Genomic DNA, 20,466 nt, shown 5'->3' with positions numbered 1-20,466 from the left:
GTTATACTTGTTTCTTATTCAAATCTCATCAGATGGGAGAGAGTCTCCGTGCATCTCAATTTTGGGATTCCAGTTTTGCTTCAATTTCTTGAGCATTTCACCCACAGTTATTTTTTTAAAGATTTTATTTATTTATTTATTTATTTGAGACAGAGAATGCGAGAGTGCACGAGGTGGGGGGAAGGCTCAGAGGCAGAAGAGAAACAGACTCCCAGCTGAGCGGGAACCCCCATGTGGGCTTGATCCCAAGACCCCGAGATAATGACCTGAGCTGAAGGCAGATGCTCAACTGACTGAGCTACCCAGGTGCCCCTACCCACAGTTATTTTATATTCTGTACCTAACAATTCTAATTTCTTACTCTCTGGGGGTCTGAATCTGTTATTTGTTGTTTCTGCTGATTCTCACTAACAGTATAGTGTTTCTTTGAATGGATGCTCATTTTCCACTGTCAACCTGCACCTGTGAGCATCCTGCAGGCATGTCCTTCCAGGAGGGATTCCCTCTGCACGGCATGCCCTATCTGGGCCTGGCTTGGGTCCTGGGCCAGCTTCTGTAATTGCACCTGTGGCTCCCCATCCCTTCGTCGAGGGGCCTCCCTGATACCCCACCTGTTTCCTTTTGTCTTCCTGAGTTTCTGTTCATTATTCTTCTGTTTATTTATTTTTAGTGTTTTTAATTTGGGGGGAACCTTAGAAGATATTTACTTCCCTGTAAGCCCAGCAGTGTCTTAAAACTGTGTTTCTTGGGGCAACTGGCTGGCTCAGTCAGTAGAGCATGTGACTCTTGATCTCAGAGTTGTCAGTTCAAGCCCCATGTTGGGTGTACAGATTACTTAAAAAAAAAAAAAAAAACTACTAAAATGTGTATCTTGTTATTTGTCCAGAATCTAGGGTTAGCTGAAAGACCTTTTAAAGGATCTAGCATACCATGTTGTCGGCAGGTCTCTGTGTGAGTGGCAGGGCCAGAGCTCAGGGTTTAGGCTATGACAAGGATCAGGGGTTGTTCCGTGGCCTTGAGCAGAGCTCGGTGTGTGGCTGGCTTAGATCCCACAGGAGTTCTTGGGGTTTTCCAATTGTCTGCGCCCAGTCAGACAGGGGCCTGGCCGGCTGCCCAGCGCCCAAGGAGAGCTTCCCCTGGTCTGAAGCCGCCTTCCTTCCCCTCCTGCCCAAGGTTGGGCAGGCTCTGGCTAGGCTTCGAAGATGAGGACTCTCCTGAGGATCTGTCTGGCCCCAGAGTCATCAAAACAACAGCTGGGCCTGGTGGGGGGGTAGGGGGGAGGCCTTCATGGGGAGCTCAGCTGCCAGAACCTCGGGTTCCTAAGGTGTGTCCCAACTTCCCAGGCCTGCCCCAGGGGCACTGCATGGCCTCTAACTGACCCCAGGGATGACCTGCCTCAGCTCCAGCTCTGCACAGCCACTCACAAAAGGAGAACCTGTGGGGGCGCTGTAGGAGGTTAACAGAAGGGGCTCAGCAGTTGGCTTTTAGAGGTCCAGTGGGGGAAAGTCAAGGGCGGTGGCCTTTAGTTACTGGTGGGGCAGGCAGAGACCTCTACTTTGGGCAACAAATGCTTTTTTCCCGGGTGCCCAGATCCCTGCCCTGTAAGAGTGTTCCTGGTCATGGGGGAGGGGTCTCCATAGTGTGCGCCTGTGTGAGTGCATGTGCATGTGTCCCTCTGTCTGCTTTCCCTAATACCCCAGGCAGAGACATGGTTCCAACCCCACAGATCAGGAGATTGGGCTCCATAAGGCTCCTGGACCTGCCCAAGATCATTTATTCATTCACGAAGTATTTCCTGGGAGCTCAGGTGTTTGCAGGCACACCCTCAGACATTGATGGCAGCTAGTAGGGGTCCTGGGGATTTGGCCAGTTCATTCCTGTCAGCCACACACCTGGTCTAAGCCCTGCTCCCATCCAGGCATGCGGGCTAGGCAAGGGGTTCTGGGCTGGAATAGGTGAGTGAGCTGCGTAGTGCTGTCTCTGAAGGCTAAGTTCCTCATTCTGCCCCCAGGGCCCTATCCTGATCTCTGGGGAGCCCCTACCAAAGTATTGACACTGGTCTGTCCCTCCCTGCTCTCTGCTTACCAATCCAAACTGGCCTGGACCCTGCCTGGGGCTGGGGCTGGGTATGGTGATTATCTTCCTGTAAATTTCCAGCAGAGGGAACAAAAGCTGGGGTCCCACTGCAGGAAAGGCACACTACTCAGGTCTCTGCACAAGCTACGCACTCAGGAGCCTGGAAGCTGGCCTTCATTTCTGCCTCCTTCCCCTGTCCTTTAGCATCTACCTAAGATGACAACTACCTTGGGGCCCCTTAGATGAGTAGCATTAGGACCCTGGCATCAACCCTGCCCCATACATGGCATGGGCTCTTGCCTTGCCCATGAAAGCCCTACAACCTTCCCCACCCTTTCTGCCCCCAGGCCTCCTTACTGCCCTTACACACACCAGCCAGCTTCCACCCTAGGGTCTTGGCACTTCCTGTAGCTCATGCCCACCTGGTACAGGGAAAATAAGTAGACTTGAATCTTGGTAAGCATGCTTATCCCCCTTCCAGCCTGGCAGCCCTCGGAGGACAGGGTGCCTGCATGTCCCCGATGCAGAATTTGGCATGTGGTTGGCCCCAGCACAGACTTGCTGGGATGAACACAGACAGGGTGATACCCACCTAATGCCCAGGCTGCCCGCCCTGAGTGGGGTTCAGCTGTAGGACCACAGAGGGCTGGCCTGGGCTCCTGCGGAGTGAGACAACAGGACCTGCAGACCCTCAGGACCAGTCCTTTAGGTGCTAGCATGTCCCTGACCATGAACGAGCAGGTGGAGTCTAGAAGAATGTGTGGGTGGGGCAGCTGGGTGAGTGGCAGTATGGCCCAAGTTCCCTTCTGAGAGGACCTGCTTCTCTTGCTGCCCTCACCCGCTGCCCCACTAGCTACCATGTGGTGGGATCTGGGGCCTCCAGCTTGTCCCACACCCCCAACTCAGGACCATAGCAACCCCTGTTCCTCTTTCAGTGTCCTCAAGTAATGTGCATGGGTACATCTATGTGAGATACAAACACATGAAAGTTAGAAGCACAGGGTGCCCCACTGGTGAGGGAAGGGGCCCACACTGCTCCACCCTTTAGGCCCAGAGTGCCCTCAGGCTGGGGTCATAGGCCCTGCGAACTGCCCTTTCCTGAGGGTCAACATGACCACAGTGAGCTAGGGACAAAAGGCCCTTCTTCTCTGCAGAGGCCTGGTCTGTGCGGAGGAGGGACTGTTCCGTGGAACCAGTGGGGGCAGGGCCAGGGCCTTCAGAGAGCAATGTCCCTGGGTTTCATGGAACCCCCTCCACCTGCCTGTGGACCAGTGAGATGGGATGGGCCAGTGCCAGGAAGTGATGCTCTGGGGCTCTCAGACTGGGCCAAGGCTGCGGGGTGGGGGAGTGGGGGAGGCCCGCCTCAGTCACACCAGGCCCAGGCAGGGGCCAGGCCTGGGGGAGGAAGAGGGCGGGTGGGCAGGGCCTGCTGTGTCCTGGCTCACTGTGTCCTTCTCAACCCCCCGGCCTCCCAGCTTGTCTTTCTTCTGAGAGGTTTCCGGACAATTATGTTTGTGCTTCCTCTGGCGTCTGCCTCAAGCACAGGCCTGACCCTGACGACTATTACACTCCTGGCTGACCCTTGCTCTCCCTGGGGACCCTCCATCTGCCTGTGTCTCCCTTTGAGGAGTGCAGGACACTGGAATGAGACTTGCCATGATGCTGGCAGCAGGGTCAGTGTGGCCAGGAGAGCCTCAGGGCAGTACAGGGGCTGGGGGAGTAGAACTGACCAGATGCAGGCAGGGGGGAGGGGGCCATCTCCCAGGGGTCAGGTAAGAGCTCAGCATGAGCAGGAAGAATGAGCCGAAGAACTGAAAAGGAACTCTACTGGGGCTGGTGGCTGAGTTCAGCCAAGCCCAGGCAGGGGCGTCAGCAGACCCATCCTCACACTGGGCCTCTCATCCTTTCTCCCTTGGTAGGAGAGGCTGGAGGGAGGAGGGCGGCTGCTTCCTTGAGGGCCTGAGTTGTGGCCAAGAAGACCCGCTCAGTTTTTCCAGAAGGGAGGGAAACTTCTCTGTCAGCCCAGCAGCACAGGCCACAGTGTGACCAGGCTCTGCTGGCTCCACAGGGGTTGGGGAACAAGCAAAGTGGCTGCTGCCTCACCACAGGGCAGCAGCCCACCATGGCCCAGCTCCCTGCCCCCAACAGTGGGTGCCCAGTAAGAGGGAGGATGAGCCACGAGGTGTTCGCACATGTTTACCTGGGTACCTCAACCCCGGAGCCCCCTGGGTTGGCTCTTGGCGGAAGCCCCAGCCCCCAGCTGCCACCACCTGGCCCTGGCGTCCACTCAGTGTCCCCGCCAGCTGCAGCCCTGGTCTGCCTGGTTTGTCTCAGGGCTGGGTGCCAGGCAAGGCTCCCCTGGGAGGCACGCCCCGGACTTCAGGGGACCAAGCCCGTGTCCCACCCCCTTCAACGGGGCCCAGGCGGAAGCACCAGGCAGTTTCTGGTCCCAACAGCAGCCTGAGGTCTGTGGAGCTGAGCCAGCACCAGCACTGCCAAGACTCCGTCTGAGGGGGTGGGGGCAGCGGGGACACAGTTCTCGCTCGTTCCTGCCCCAGCTCCTCCAGCTTGGCTGAGCCACTTCCTTTTTTAGGCAAAGTTGGAGCTCCAGCCTGTCTAACAGAGTGTCTCACCTGCCATAAAGGGAGGAAGGAAAACCATTGAGTCCCATCCGTCCTTGCTGCTGAGCATCCTCCTGCAGAGTGGGGAAGGGAGTGGACATCCTGGCAAAGGCACCACTGCCACCTCGCACTGGGGACCTGTGCCCTCCCGGCTCCACACAGTGGCTGGGAGAGGGCAGTGGTCTTACCAGTACTGAGGGACCTCATCTGGACCCTCAGCTCCTGCCTGGAAGACCTTGCCCTGCCCCACCTAAGGGTAGGGAATCTGCCCTGAAGGCCAAAGTGGTACCCAGGGTGCCCCCTGCAGTCAGCCATGCCTGGCCTGGCCCCACCAGAATCCCAGATGGCAAGGTTCCCGGCTTGCTCATGGGTCCCTCCAGAGGGCTGGGGGCCTGCCCTTGGTCCTGGCGTTTGATCTGGGGTTAGGCCCTGGGCCCTTCATTGGGCAGGGGATATGAGAACAACAATCATTCCAGCATGGTCACATTGGACAGGGCCTGAACAGCCATTCCCTGCTCCTAAGTCTCTTCTTCCAGGGAGTCAGGTGGAGTAGGGGGCTTTGTGTCCTTCTGGCCTCTGCCCCTCCCAATGCCCTGTTTTCTTTCTAAGTGTCCAGCCTCCAATGCCTACCCTTCTCTCAGCCCTGTGGTAGAAGTGAGTCCAGGGCCTGGACCTCGCTAGCCTGAGGTTGCTCTGGGTGTCACCCCCAGCCCCGTCGCACACCTGGACTGCCCTTGGGCCTGATTTCAGGGACTACTAGCACTGAGGGGTCACGGGCGGTGGGCTTGGGGGGGTGCCCAGCGTCATAGTTCCCTGCTCTGCTCCCGCCCAGGGGCAGGGGACAGCCCGGAGCCCGAGGCCTCCCAACCAGGACAGAGAGGTGGGGATGTGTGTCTGCACGTCCACGCGTGGGTGCCGCGGTCACAGCTCTGGAGCGCGGCGTGTCGCTGCCCGCCCGGGTCTGTCGGCGTGCAAGCTTCCCGGAGTCTGTGCGCTTCTGCACGCGGGGCCTGTGCTCCCGGGGGCGGGGCCTGGGTCTCGGGGGCGGGGCCCCAGGGGGCGGGGCCGGGTCCGGCCTGCGCGGCGGCGCGCCCTGCAGTCCCCGAGAGAGCGAGCCGAGAGCGGAGGACGAGCGCGCCCCTTCTCTTAGCGCGCGATGCTGGCCTGGAAGGCGCTCAGCCTGGCCCTGAGCCTGCGGCTGGCGCTGGCGCGGAGCGGCGCCGAACGTGGTGAGTGAGGCAGGCGGCGGGCTGCAGTCCAGCTCGGGCGGCGCCCCTGCCCCCGGCCGCCGGCGCAGGGCACCTCTAGCCTTCCCGCTGCGGCCCGCTGGGTCGGGACCGCCGCAGGGTACCCCACGCACCTGCGGTGGGCGGGCCCAGGTGCCCCGGGCTGCGAGGCAGGCACCAGATTAGGGGGGTGGGGCGTGTGGAAAGGTAGGGGGAGGTGTCTGTCGGGGAGGCGGTCTCTGCCTCAGTTTTTTTCTCCTTGGGATGAGGGATGGGATGGTAAGAGGGCTGGATTGGGGGAAACAGGCCGCAAGGCACAGAAGAGAATCCTGTCAGCCCTTGGCCCAGTGGTGGAAGGGGTGCCGGGAGGAGGGGGAAGGCCTGGGAGGGGTGGGGGGGGCCTCAGGCTGCTGCAGCAGGTAACCACTTCCTGGGTCCAGATGGAGCAGGGGATGGCTCGGGAGGAGGCGTGACATCATCTGTAAGTGGGGTCACGACTCCAGCCTGGCTGCACCGGCTGTGATCATTCTCTGTCCCCCTCAGTGCCCAGTCTCCCCAGCTGCTTTGTGCCCCCTGACACACACTAGTTGCTTTACCTAGAGGCAGGGCTGTGGGCCTGAGCTCCAGCCTGGAGGCTGGTTCTCTGGAAGCCAAGCCTGAGGAAAGGAACCCCCTGTGACCCAAGCCTGTCCACTCATACTCCTAGGGGCTGGGCCGGGACCCTTGGCTCCACCCTGCACAGAGTCTGCTGAGCAAAGGGAGGATGCTGGGGCTTTGAGGGGTTAGCTCTCCTTTACATATAAGATTTGAGCCCAGAGAGCACCCCAGGTACATGGCCAGGGGGCAGAGCTAGACCCTACTGAGATTGTGGGCCACTTATTGGCTCAGGACCCCTCCCCTTGTTCCCCCACAGGTGCCACTGTCAGGACCTTTGGGGGTGGGGTGAAGCAGGCTTTCAGGGCCTACTTGGGCAAGTTCCAGCTTCAGGAAAGCTCAGGCCCTGGGGGTTCTGCCCTGGGTGTGGGGCTCTCTGGGGGCTACCACCTGGGGCTGAACTCTTCCCTCTCCCCCAGGCGCCCCAGCCTCAGCCCCCCAGGGGGACCTGCTGTTTCTGTTGGACAGCTCTGCCAGCGTGTCTCATTATGAGTTTTCCCGAGTTCGGGAGTTTTTGGGGCAGCTGGTGGCCCTGCTGCCCCTGGGCCCCGGGGCTCTGCGTGCCAGCCTGGTACATGTGGGCAGCCGCCCGTACACCGAGTTCCCCTTCAGCCAGCACAGCTCAGGTGAGGCTGTCCAGGATGCCATACGGGCTGCAGCTCAGCGCATGGGCGACACCAACACTGGCCTGGCGCTGGCTTACGCCAAGGAGCAGCTGTTTGCAGAGGTGGCAGGGGCCCGGCCAGGGGTGCCCAAAGTGCTGGTGTGGGTGACAGACGGCGGCTCCAGCGACCCCGTGGGGCCCCCCATGCAGGAGCTGAAGGACCTGGGTGTCACTGTCTTCATCGTCAGTACTGGCCGTGGCAACCTCCTGGAGCTGTCAGCTGCTGCCTCGGCCCCTCCTGAGAAACACCTGCAGTTTGTGGATGTCGATGACCTGCACATCATTGCCCAGGAGCTGACGGGATCCATTCTTGGTAGGGCCTAGGAGACCCCAGCAAGGGCCCCAGGAAGAGGTGGGGTGAGAGGAACTGGAGTGCCTGGAGCAGGGGCCAGGGCTCTGGAGTCAGTGTGGGTTGGGGGTCCAGCAGGGAGGTGACACACATGGCTTCTCTGAGTATCCTTTAGGGACAGCTCCAACTGTGTGCCCCGTAGGCCCCCCTGCCTGGGCTGCAGCAGGACAGAGAGCCAGGCTTGAGTAAACACCTCCAGGTGGGGTTCTCTGATGATGGGCCTACCCATCAGTTGGGGGCCTGAAGTGGGCCAGGAGACCTACCCATCAGTTGGGGGCCTGAAGTGGGCCAGGAGACCAAGGGGCTGCATTTGGTGGGATGTGGGTACATGAGAGGAAGAGGGAGGGTACAAGCCCCAGGACTCTGCAGATGGACAGCACAGACTCCTGTATGTGTGTCAAGTCCTACCATGCCTGGGAATGAGAAAGCAAGGTCAGGAAGGGCCAGGACTGCCTCCCACAGAGCTTAGGCCCTACTACCCCAGGGGTAGGGACCGTCACAGAGGAGTGTGAGTGGGTTCACACCAATGGTGGTTTTTAGGATTGCTGGAGAGAAGGCTAGAGCAGGCAGGGCCCACTGCAGGGGCTAGCAGCTCCCCACCAACTTTCTTAGGGACCACCCTTGGCACCCTCCACCCCCAGGGAAACCTCACAGTGAGAGGGGCTGGAGATGAACAGCCTGATTACTGGTTCAGCCAGCTCTATCCACTGAAAAATGCCACTAACCCCAGGGTTCTTCCTAAGTCTCTGCCTGTGGGTTAATCATCCACCAAAAACCGGAAGGGGTTGGACTGGATTGCAAAGGGGTGGGGGTCCTCCCAAAGGTTTCCCCCAGGGACATGGGCCCCTGGTAGCCCCTGAGTCAACTGCAGCTGAGCCCACAGGGGACAGCAGGAGGAAAGGCAAGCAGCTGGACAGGAAAGACCCAAGGCTGCAGGGCAGTGAGGCTGTATGTAGGGTGGGGTCTGCATATGGGGGGATGGGCAGGAGGATGAGTGCCAGGCTGACTGCTGTAGCACCCAGCATTAAAGGAGGAAGCATCAGGATCCCAATGGGCATAATCCTGCCCAGACATTTATCAACCTTATGTGCTTGCATGGTCACTCAGATGGGGCCACGTGGGGTCACAGGCTCAGGAGTAATGCACATTTGGGGGTCCCACCCAGGAGCCCCCCTCCAAGAAACCTGAGGCAGGCAGTACTGTGACCCCATGTACAGCTCCTCCTGGGGTTGTCACATCACCACTCCTCAGGGTGTCCACCCACCCACGCATGGCCTCCCATCTTCTGGCTGCACCGATGGCGCCCCTTTGCCTTGACTCTCCAGAGCTGAGCTGACCACACCTGTGCTGGCCACTCGGGCTGGGGCGTGGCTGGTGCTCTATTCTCAGACACTACCTTTGAGGGGCCCTTATTCAGGCCACTGGAGTGGACAGGAAGTGGCCATTATACCTCCTCACCTGTCCGGGTTTATGGCTGAGGCAGGCAGGGAAGCGCCAGGTGGCGTCCCAAGTGGGCGACTGCACTGTCGTCGCCGGTGTGTGGGTCATGAGCACAACTGGCATTGCGGAGCCTGGCTCCCTAGTGCTCCAGGTCCCCACCTCTCCCTGCCTGGGCCTCCCTGAGTCCGAAGTCGGGGCCCCATGCAGGGCAAGAGGAAGCCTGACCCCATGCACCACCCGCAGAGGCCATGCGGCCACAGCAGCTCCGTGCCTCCGAGGTCACGTCCAGCGGCTTCCGCCTGACCTGGCCGCCCCTGCTGACCCAAGGCTCTGGCTACTACGTGTTGGAGCTGGCACCCAGCGCGGAGCCAGGGACTGTGCGTCGCCAGCAACTACCCGGGAACGCCACGGGCTGGGCCTGGGTCGACCTCGCCCCTGACACGGACTACGATGTGGCTCTGGTGCCCGAGTCAAACGTGCGGCTGGTGAGGCCGCAGTACCTGCGGGTGCACACGCTGCCGGGTGAGCTGGGCGTGGAGGGCGGGCTGGGGTGGGGTGGGGCGGCCGCGACCGCGGGGCGGGGGCGGGGCCTGAGGCTCCGCCCAGCTCACGTGCGCTCCCCCTCCCTTCTCTCCACCTCTCCAGAGGAGGCCGGGCCAGAGCGCATCGTCATCTCGCACGCCCGGCCGCGCAGCCTGCGGGTGACCTGGGCCCCGGCGCTGGGCCCCGCCGCGGTGCTGGGCTATCACGTGCAGGTCGGGCCGCTTCTGGGCGGCGAGGCGCAGCGCCTGGAGGTGCCCGCGGGTCGCAACAGCACCACCCTGCAGGGCCTGGCGCCCGGTACCGCCTACCTGGTGACCGTCACGGCGGCCTTCCGTTCGGGCCGCGAGAGGGCGCTGTCTGCCAAGGCCTGCACGCCGGACGGCGAGCGCAGCCGCGCCCCGCGCCCGCTGCCGCCGGGGGCCGGGGGCCGGGAGCAGTGAGCCGGCCGCGCCGCCCCACACCGAGGGCCCCCTTCTCCCGAACCCGGCGGGGGAGGTGCCCACCGCCGAAACCAGGGCCTGCCCCGCGGCGATTCCGCCCGAACCCCCACCACCACCACCAGAACTCTTCTGCGGCGGAAGGTCCGCCCTGCCCGGGCGGCTGCCTGCTAGGACGCAGGCCTCACCTGACTCCCCCGCCTGACCCTCTGGGCCTGACCCTCTGCTGCCGCTGTGGCCGCAGCTCGTGCCATCGCGACCCCCTGCCCTACCTGGGCCAAGAGCTGGGCACGTGGCGCTGTCCTTTGGGCAAGATTTAGCAGGAAGGTGGACAGGGGATCCGAGGCAGCCTGAGAACCTCAGATCCAGGACTGGCCTGAGCCCAGGACAGGAGGCAGCTGAGCAGAGCGGCTAGACCTCTCACTGTGTGAAGGACCAGACCCTCTGGTGGCAAGGGCTGGCATTGGGTTAAGAGGGCTTGGTCCAGCTGATGGTTCTGAGTCCCTGCGGCCACTCAGATCCTAGATGTTGGTAGAAGGTGGATGAGGGGGGCAAGGAGCTGCCTCTGGCCAGGGTCCAAAGTCTTCCCACAAGGGGACAGGATCTGTAAAACGGCAGGGAAGGAGGAGTGGTGGCAGGTTGATGGTGTGGTCAGCAGTTGGGTGAGCAGTAACATGGTCTTTACCGGGGGTGTTTAGTTGGCCTGAGGGTAGTGCCTGCTGGGGACAGTGGCCTTGCCTTCCTGCCGCAGGACAGCCACCGGGATGCAGATGACACCTTTCTGGAGACAGGAGGGCTCTTTGCTCCCAGCACCCCAAGGGAGTGCTGCTTCTGAGTGGGCAGCTTCCACAGATGTGGTTCCCCTGGGTGGGTTCACCCCAGCGATTCTCTGCGGCATCTTCTTACCCCACCTCCTGTCATGACTATTATCCTGGGGCCACCCGGCAAGTCCTGAGAGCAGAACCCGGTGTCCCTCGGTCCCACCAAGGCATGTACTCCTCTGTCTGCACCACTCAGTGCTCACTTTGCCTCCTCCCCACTAACATCCAGACTTTAAAATACAGTAAATTAGATGTAAACTGAGCCCTGCAGTCTCCGTGGAGTGCTTTGCAACCTTGTCCCAACGCTCCAGCTCTGTGAAAGCACTCACACGGAAGGCCACATTTGTGCCTGGCGCTGGAGAAGGGGAGAGGAGCTGAGCCCCTCCTGGTACTGAGACTCAGGACGTCCTGCCACCTGCAGCTCCTCTTCAGGGAGCCCTGGCCGGTCCTATGGGGTCTCAGGGACAGGGCAGGGCTGTAGCCACCAGAGCCTTCAGCCTAGGAGTGTGGCCCTAGCGCCCTCTGCTGGCAAGATCACTCTCAGCAGCAGTCTGACTTCCCAGAGCGGCCTACTAATGGGAAATTGAGACCGGAACCCAAGCAAACTGCAGGGTCTAGGAGGGTGGTCTTCGTGTCCCTGACAGTGTTCTCAGTTTGCCCACTCTGGGTTGGTGGGCATGTGTTCCGGGTCAGCCTTCAGCTGACCATTTGTCAAGAACCAGACTCCAAGAATCCCATGGCTCCCTGACAAAGCACTGAAGGCCTGCACCGCCCACTGGCTCCATGTACTGAACATTGTGGGGGCCAGCTGTGCCAGAGCCCAGGGTTTGCCTGTGGGACCAGAACAAGCAGAATGGGGAGAGGAGTTAAGGTGGTGGGTCCAGGGTCCCCTGGTAGTGCCCAGCCAGGCCAGACGTGCTCAGAGTAGGGAGGCATTGCTGAGTGACGTTGGGTTTCTCCTACTTGTCCCCAAAACCCCCAGGGAATCACGCCCAGGGAAGTCAAGTGGGATCGTGTGGCCTGTGTGTGCCAATGCAGGAGTTTGCTTACGCACTGACCAGTGGCTAGCAGGGCAGCCGAGTCAGCTGGCTCCCTCCCGGAGCAGTGTCAACTGGAGAGGGAAACCTTCCCCAGGCCTGGAACTTGGGCCTGATCAGAACCCACATGCAGGCTAGTATGCCCCACCCTGATCCCCTGGGTACCCGTAGGTCCAAGCCCATTGGGCAGCCAGAGAGGACCCCCTTCCAGCCTGCAGGGGCTGAGTGGGGCTCCCCAGGGGCACCTATGTCCTCTGTTTGTGGGCTCATGGACAGGTTGGGGACCAAGATGTCCACTTGTATCTCCAATTTGTGCAGTCCTTCTTCCTGGTCTTCAGTGGTGGAGAACTCCCTCAGAGAAGAAAGCCACATGCTGGGCAGGGGATGTCAGGGAATCCGGCTGCATAACAGCTCAGCACAAGCAGCAGACAACCCCACATTTCTCTGCTAAATGTTAATGCATCATCGTAATTCCCTTTTATTAATTAAGTGTTTTTAGGAAAGATGTGTCTGCCCTCCACAATGGCTCCCGGTCTAAGATTTTAAAATGCTCAACCACTGAGCCACCCAGGTGCCCCCCCTTCTGTTTGTTTTGAGACTTTATTAGAGAGAGAAAGAACAAGCGGGAGCGAGGGGGCAGAAGGAGAGGGACAAGTGGACCCTCTGCTGAGCAGGGCCCCTACTGCAGGGATGTGGGGAAGCAGGGATGCAGGACTCGATCCCAGGACCCTGGGACCATGACCTAAGCTGAAGGCACAGGCTTCACCAGCTGAGCCCCCCAGGTGCCCTGGATAGGATGTTTTGTACCGCCCATCAAAAATCGGGGGACGCCTAAGTGGTCCTGTGGTTGAGCCTCTGCTTTCAGCCCAGGGTGTGATCCTGGGGTGCATGACTGAGTGAGTCCCGGGTGGGGCTCCCTGAAGGGAGCCTGCATATCCCTCTGCCTGTGTCTCCGCCTCTTCATGAATAAATAAAAATCTTAAAAGAAATTGAAAAGTATGGGGCATCTGACTAGCTCCATACGTAGAGTGTCGGCGTTCAAATCCCACAATGGGCAAGACTACTTGAAAAAAAAGTTTTTTTTTTTCAAAAAGTATCTACATGGGATCCCTGGGTGGCGCAGCGGTTTGGCGCCTGCCTTTGGCCCAGGGCGCGATCCTGGTAGACCCGGGATCGAGTCCCACATCGGGCTCCCGGTGCATGGAGCCTGCTTCTCCCTCTGACTATGTCTCTGCCTCTCTCTCTCTCTCTCTCTGTGACTATCATAAATAAATAAAAATTAAAAAAAAAAAAAAGTATCTACATAGGGATGCCTGGGTGGCTTAGCGGTTGAGCATCTGCCTTTGGCTCAGGGCATGATCCGCAGTTCCAAGATCGAGTCCCATATCGGGCTTCCTGCATAGGGCTTGTCTCTCCCTCTATGTCTCTGCCTCTCTCTCTGTCTCTTGTGAATAAATAAAATCTTTAAAAAAAAAAAAAGTATCTACATAGAGAGAGGGAAATTGCAAAGTACGGAGCTCTTAGATGAGGGAAACTGGGACCCCCTCTCCCCCCATCAAAGGGAGTGCACCTACCTTACCTAAATCCTTAAACAACCATCACCTCTTTCTGTTTTTCGAATTAAGGCAAGTTAAATGAAACTGATTTTATTTTTTTGAAACTGGTTTTTAAATGCAAGACTATTCTCAAAGCCATTCCTTTTTATATAAAAGTACACAAGCTTGCCAAATGCTGGCCTGGGCTGGACGGAGCAGAGTGGATGCCTTTTACCCACTTCCTCTTCTCGTTCCAGCAGAGCCTCTATGGGGTGCTGTGGGAGGTGCAGCTGGTGGCCGGTCCACTGCTGTTGGACAGGGAGGGCATCTGGCTGGGAAACTCATCTAGCCTTTTCTATGTGGGTGGGCGAAAGATCACAGAATTATCTTTAATTTTCCCCTCCTTTTCTTTGAGGGGAAAGACACGGGGGCTGGGGGGGGGGCAGAGAGAGAGAGAGAGAGAGAGAGAGAGACATAGACAGGGCAGCCCTGGTGGCGCAGCAGTTTAGCGCCGCCTGCAGCCCAGGGCTTGATCCTGGAGACCCTGGATCGAGTCCCACGTCGGGCTCCCTGCATGGGGCCTGCTTCTCCCTCTGCCTGAGTCTCTGCCTCTCTCTCTCTCTCTGTCTCTCTGAATAAGTAAATAAAAATCTTTAAAAAATAAAAATGATAAAGTTAAAAAAAAGAGACATAGGCAGAGGGAGAAGCAGGAAGCCCGATGTGGGACTCGATCCCGGGACTCCAGGGTCACGCCCTGGGCCAAAGTCAGAGGCTCATCCGCTGAGCCACCCAGGCTTCCCAATTTTCCCCATAATTTCACCCAGGCTCAAAATTCTCCAATCTGGTAGCCCGGGTGGCTCAGCGGTTTAGCGCCGCCTTCAGCCCAGGGCGTGATCCAGGACACCCAGGATCGAGTCCCACGTCGGGCTCCCGGTGCATGGAGCCTGCTTCTCCCTGTGCCTGTGTCTCTGCCTCTCTCTCTGTGTGTGTCTCATGAACAAATAAAATCTTAATTAGAAAGAAACTCTCCAATCTAGTGTGTGTGTGTGGGGGGGGGGAGGTTCCCCCTCATTCTGGGACTTCACCGGCCCGTCAAGGAGACGAAAAGGGCAACTCAGATGTTGGCCCCAGAAGCGAACTTTGCTAAGTCGAAGCAGCGCCTTCTCCGTCCACCCTCCCCCGGCCCCGGCCCCGGCCCTCGGACTCCCGGGCGGGGCCGGCACGCAGCCTCGGAGGCTCCACCTCCGCGGAGGGCGCCGTGTCGTGGGACTCCTGGGCTTGAGATCCGTATCCATCCCATCCTCACCCACCCTGTTGCGGCACGAAGATCGCAGGCGCACTGAGGATGGAGCTCTGCGGGGGCCCCTTAAGGAGCTTGTCTTCCGCCGCCTGGGGCCCCACCGGCTTCCGCCCGACCGCCGCTTTCCGCAGGCTCTCCCTACGCCGCGTTGCCCGGACCACGCGAACCCCGCTCCGGCTCCCGGGCACCGGTCTCTCCGCCCCCGCTCCATTGGGGTAGCGCGGAGGCCTACAGCAGCAGGACACGTGGGTCCACCAACCGACTTTGTCCCTGATCGGTCCCCGTAACGGGGCGATTCGCCCCGCCCCTCGACGGCCCGCCCCCAGGGCCAGTCTGGGCAATCGTGGCGACGCGGCTGGTGACGTCGCGGAGCGGCGGCTAATCGGAACGCCGCACCATACGTGGCCCTCTTGCGCTTCCGTCGCCTGGGAGAAAGGGGCGTCCTTGCGCCTGCGCAGGCCCTCTGACCACCGGCTCGCTCCGCGTGGGGGTTGCCCGGACCCGCACGCTTCAGCTCCGCCAGAGCTCCCCGCGGCGACCGTGCCGGGCGGCTCTCGCGCGCCATGTCTTGGCTCTTCGGGATCAAGGGCCCCAAGGGCGAGGGCGCGGGGCCGCCGCTGTCCCTGCCGCCCGCTCAGCCCGGGGCCGAGGGCGGCGGAGACCGCGGCGGGGGGGACCGGCCGGCTCCCAAGGACAAATGGAGCAACTTTGACCCCACGGGCCTGGAACGTGCGGCCAAGGCGGCGCGGGAGCTGGAGCACTCGAGTAAGTGCAGCGGCGGGGGCGGGGGGCCAGCCTTCCGAGCGCCGGGCGTGCCGGGTCCCTGGGCGCAGGAGAGGTGCGCAGCTGTGTCCGCCGCACCTGCCCGGTGGGGACACCGCTCTGCGGGAATCAGCCTGGTGGCTGAAGCCGCCGTGCGTGCGGGGAGGGTGGGGTACCAGCACCTTCCCAGTTGCGACGCGTCCTTTGGTGAGGAAGCTGGTGCAGACGAACTTTGAGAGGTCGCAGGTGGCAGGTGCTCGGGCTGGAGTTCCTCAGTTACTGTCGACCAGAGGAGCTGCAGCCACGTGGCCGAAGCCCGGCCAACTCTGGGAGCCGAGTGCAGTGTTGTTAGCAGTTTTCCCCTTGAGAAGGGACCCGCAGTTGAGGGCCACTGGTTTTATGGAAAATAAAGCAGATGTGTGCTCGTTGGAAAGCATTAGCGTTCCGATAGGTGGGGTCTGTAAAACCACCAGATCAGTCTGTTCCGGCCCCACCTGATGGCCTTCCTGACCCAGGCCTTTGAGGCACCGTTATCTGCTGGACCTTCACTAAACTCACGTCTTTTCTTCCCCACTCTCTTTTATCACATTGGCTTAACGATTTTTGATTTAGGCTGTAGGGTAAGGGTGTGAGGACCTAGGATACAGAAGGTGCAGAATAAATATTGATCGGAAGAACACAGTAGTTCTCAAACTTTTGTTTGAACGGAGATAGTCTTTTTTTCCGAGGTTGTATGGAGAAGTCACGTTGTAAACAGGTCTAAACAGAAGTCTGAGGAGGGGGAGGCCTGGCACTTCGTGGTTCAGTCCCTGCACTTCCCCAGGGCTGTGAGAACACCCTCGTGCAAGGATCCCCGGAGGAACATTAAAAACATTTACGTTTGGGTTGGGCCTAGGACAGCCTGCTTCCTTAGGCCTAGCTGGAACACCACTGGTGCCAAACCATGTGTATTGAGTTTGCAAGGTAATTTCAGTTACCAGGGTAGTTTGAGGAACCCTGGTTGGGCTGGGCATCAGGGCACCTCAGATAATGACAGGATTTTCTTTTTTTTTTTTTTTAAAGTCAAGTGTTTTTTTTTTTATTTTAATTTTTATTTATTTATGATAGTCACAGAGAGAGAAAGAGAGAGGCAGAGACACAGGCAGAGGGAGAAGCAGGCTCCATGCACCGGAAGCCCGATGTGGGATTCGATCCCGGGTCTCCAGGATCGCGCCCTGGGCCAAAGGCAGGCGCCAAACCGCTGCGCCACCCAGGGATCCCCAGGATTTTCTTTTTTTTATTAAGGTTTTATTTATTTATTCATGAGAGACACCCAGAGAGAGAGAGGCAGAGACACAGGCAGAGGGAGAAGCAGGCTCCATGCAGGGAGCCTGACATAGGACTTGATCCTGGGTCTCCAGGATCACGCCCTGGACGGATGCAGTGCTAAACCGCTGAGCCACCCGTGCTGCCCAGATGACAGATTTTTGACACATGACTCAATTTCTTGTCAGAGGTTTAGTTGGGGCAAATCTTTCTGCCCAGCTCTTGGGACATTTCTTCCACTCAGTCGTGCATAGAATTTCAAAGTTCTCTCTTTCTTGGAAGCTGAATCCTACTATCTCCAAACACATGTAATTATATGGGCTTTGGTGAATAGCCTTGAGTGTGTCTAAGAGGGGGTACGTAGGGACCCTTCCTCATGGAATTATGTCTCTGAATAGCCACAGAGCTCCTCCCCCACAACATACTCCACCTGGTCCTCAGGGCCTTGGCTTTTGCTCTCCCATGACCACGCCTTCATTTCTCCACCAAGCAGCATCTTCTGCAGAGTCCCCAGGGGCCAGTGTCTGGAAGTGATGGTCCCCCATCAGTCTCTACATCTAGGAGTTCTATTCTAAGTGTGGGCCCTACTTCATTTTATTTTTTAAAATTTTTAAGTAATTTTTACACCCAATGTGGAGCTCAAACTCCCAGCCCTGAGATCAAGAGTCACACGCTCCACCAACTCCGTCAGCTGGGTGCTCCCTCCTTCATTTTTGTTCCTGCCATCTTCCTGGCCTAACTGCTAGCCAGTGGGAGAGGTTTTACCCTGACGTATCACCTCCTTCTGTCCCCAAACACTTCTTCCCAGGGTGCCGCCTCATGCCCCTTTACTCAACAACCCCTCTGCAAACCCGTCTTTGTGGCATGCTCAGCTCATAGGCAGCAGTGCCTGCCTGGTTAGGCCCAGGCTGTTCATTTGACCTTACTACTGTCTCCAAGCAAACTAAGATGTCCTCAGCTGCTCCTGCGGTATGACCACTTGCTCTGTCCTTTGGGCCCAGCCTGATGCTTCTTCATTCTCTAGTCTCTAGGCTTACCTGAGTGCTCCAGGTATAACCCTATGAAGGTGGTTGTGTAAAAGAGCACTTTGCCTGTAGTGGGTACTAAACTAATGCTTTGGAATGCACCACTCCTGTTACAGGATGATTTCAAGGCGGTAAATGATCATCGGTAGTGTTGAAATTGTAGCTTGTGCTTAGTGGGGCATGTGGATGCCAGGCACTGTGCTGAGGTTACCTGCTCTTTTGTTTCCCTCTTTTGACAGTCAGTGGCTGAGAGATCTCTGTTTTCAGGTGAGGTTAACCTGACTGGCCAAAGGTCATGCTGTGAGTACAAAGGGCAGCTAGGACCTAATCTCAGCATTGTTGATCTGTGGCACCCACGCTCCTCTATGCTGCATCCAGATGAGCACTGTTGTTGGTCTCACTCCCTCCTGGTCAAGTGTCATTTATGTTTTTTTTTTTTTTTTTTTTTAAAGATTTTATTTATTTATTCATGATAGTCACAGAGAGAGAGAGAGAGGCAGAGACACAGGCAGAGGGAGAAGCAGGCTCCATGCACCGGGAGCCCGATGTGGGATTCGATCCCGGGTCTCCAGGATCGCGCCCTGGGCCAAAGGCAGGCGCCAAACCGCTGCGCCACCCAGGGATCCCAAGTGTCATTTATGTTAAAGGGGCTCCTAGAGTCTGTTCAAGCTTTGGCTTTGTGGCTTCCCAGATTTACAGTGCAGGGTATGGGACCTGGTGCCTTTGTGCTGCCTCTCCTTGGGGGCAGGTCCTCAGGTGTCCTGCACCCCTGATCACCAGGGCCCTAGGGAAGAGCCTTGAGGTGAGTTGTGGAGGCTGTGTCAGCCCAGTCTGGACTGGCTCTGAAGGTACTTCCCAGGGTTAGGCAATATGTTCTCGCCATACTGCCTTCCCTAACAGACTGAACACCGTGACTTCCACGTCCATTTCGATGTGTGGGTTGCTTATAGAACTACACACAGAAGTCATGCTCTAATTACTGATGTGTTTGCTGCAGCTTGGGCGTGTTGGGTACTGGGTTTGAAGGCTTCGAAAAGTAACACAGACCATGACACCGAGGTTGAAGGATAGATGTGAGGTCCGCAAAGGGAGAAAGCTATGTACGTTGTAGTGTCAGGGAACTGGGTTCACAGAGGTTCCCTACCTTCTTTCCATGCTGTTATGTATTAGAACATTTTTTTATGGTGAAACCTTATATATGGGGGAGAACTGTGTCATCACTGAAATATTTAAGAAGCTGGGTGCACAGGCTTTTTTGGCAAGGAGAGCACCAGAAATTAGTTTTTTTCCAGAATAGCCAAGTATTGATGGATATGAATTACGCCTTATGAATAAGATACACAAAAAAGATATTTATAACATATGTGTTTATAACACGAAGTCTGTGAAGAGCCATCACTCTGTGCGTTGGCTTATTTCTAACATAATTGTTTATTCCTAATCCTTTGTGTTACCTGTGTGTGTTTGATAGCAGATTAATAATAGGTATTGGAGGGACGCCTGGTTGGTTCAGCGGTTAAGTGTCTGCCTTCAGTCTAGGGTGTAATCCTGGAGACCCGGAATCGAGTCCTGCATTGGGCTCCCTGCATGGAGCCTGCTTCTCCCTCTGCCTCTGCCTCTGCCTGTGTCTCTGCCTCTCTCTATCTCTTGGGAATAAATAAATATAACTTTAAGAGTAATAATAATAATAGATACTAGAGACTTAAAAGAAATGGGCCTACCACGAAAAATATGGTACTGTAGCCACCCATTGTTTTTTGTTTAATTGGGAAATGACTGCCATGTTGACCATCCTACTCTCAACTAGCATGGGATAGCCTTTCTGATAGCTCTCCAGGATGTGACAGCTACGGGCGGAGGGGGGGGGTGGCGGGGAGGATAAGGTCTTGTATGTGGGATTTTCTGTTGGGGGTGGAGCAGACATAGGTGACGAGAAGGGGCTGTGGTCTTTGGAGGGTGGGGTCACCAAACAAGATCTGGCCTAGGAATGAGAGTGGGAACATGTGTTTTGTGGTTGAGATTAGCTGTGGTCTCCCTGAAAGCCCCTTGGCACGCATGAATGCTTGCCTGGTGCCCCAGTGTCCTGACACCTGCTCTCTTCCTCTTCCCTACAGGACATGCTAAGGAGGCACTGAGTCTTGCACAGATGCAGGAGCAGACATTGCAGCTGGAGCAACAGTCCAAGCTAAAGGTAAGTAGTGGGTGTGGTGCTGGCAGTGGTCAGCCTCATCCCTGCGGCAGAGGAAGGACCTGGAAAGAGATGTGCACGTAGGCAGTAGGCACAGGGTGGGTGCTTCAGACCTCTCCTTTCTCAAATTTGCTTTCTTGCTTATGGTTAAGAAGGAAATAGGAGGAGGTCAAAGACAGTGGATTTGTGGCCTGAGTACAGTAGCAGAACTACCTGGAAGGGCTGTTGTAGGTGAGGACCATCTGGTCTCCCCAAGGGAGATTCTGACCTGGTTTCTCTGCATCCGGCAGGACCTTTATGCTGAGCATGTAGCAAGCATAAAAAAGGCACAGGCTCTGCCCTCCACCATTGGCTGTTGTAAAGCATAATTAAAAAGTGAGCACATTATATAAGGCACTGTGGAAGCAGTGTTGGGGAAGGGAGTGACAGACTTCCCAGGATACTGTCTCGCTCCTTGGGGGCCCACCCTGTCTGGTTCCCTGG

At 57.7% G+C, this 20,466-nt stretch overlaps 2 protein-coding genes and 1 long non-coding RNA gene across 6 annotated transcripts in view; 2 read left to right on the top strand and 1 right to left on the bottom strand.

Moving 5' to 3' along the window:
• The first annotated feature begins 5,755 nt into the window (after positions 1-5,755).
• VWA1 (von Willebrand factor A domain containing 1) lies at positions 5,756-11,093 on the top strand. 2 transcript variants are annotated; one of them, XM_077891653.1, is made up of 4 exons: positions 5,769-5,926; positions 6,997-7,554; positions 9,274-9,552; positions 9,676-11,093. In XM_077891653.1, the coding sequence occupies exons 1-4, from the start codon at positions 5,854-5,856 to the stop codon at positions 10,011-10,013; spliced, it is 1,248 nt and encodes a 415-aa protein (XP_077747779.1). In that variant the 5' UTR covers positions 5,769-5,853; the 3' UTR covers positions 10,014-11,093. The 2 variants fall into 2 exon arrangements, 1 of the variants encoding a protein (XP_077747779.1); XR_013376249.1 differs by lacking the exon at positions 9,676-11,093 and having other exon boundaries at positions 5,756-5,926; positions 7,392-7,554; positions 9,274-9,412.
• A 2,065-nt stretch (positions 11,094-13,158) lies between these two features.
• LOC144310548 (uncharacterized) lies at positions 13,159-15,153 on the bottom strand. The gene is made up of 2 exons (XR_013376247.1): positions 14,714-15,153; positions 13,159-13,758 (listed from the first exon to the last, which is right to left on the bottom strand). It is a non-coding gene; the product is annotated as an uncharacterized LOC144310548 (long non-coding RNA).
• Positions 15,153-20,466, top strand: part of LOC144310546 (ATPase family AAA domain-containing protein 3) — a 26,459-nt gene continuing 21,145 nt past the window's right edge. Inside the window, exons 1-2 of one of the 3 annotated variants that reach the window (XR_013376246.1) lie at positions 15,153-15,468; positions 19,910-19,986. Coding sequence is in view for 2 of the 3 variants with exons in the window: in XM_077891649.1 (XP_077747775.1) it covers positions 15,267-15,468; positions 19,910-19,986 (279 nt within the window). In the remaining variant the exon portion in view is untranslated. The remainder of the gene's footprint in view (positions 15,469-19,909; positions 19,987-20,466) is intronic. The other 2 variants (XM_077891649.1, XM_077891648.1) reach the window with 2 other exon arrangements.

This window comes from Canis aureus, chromosome 3, assembly GCF_053574225.1.
Source record: "Canis aureus isolate CA01 chromosome 3, VMU_Caureus_v.1.0, whole genome shotgun sequence".
Classification (NCBI taxonomy): Eukaryota; Metazoa; Chordata; class Mammalia; order Carnivora; family Canidae; genus Canis; species Canis aureus.
This window is presented reverse-complemented; position numbering and strand designations above follow the sequence as displayed.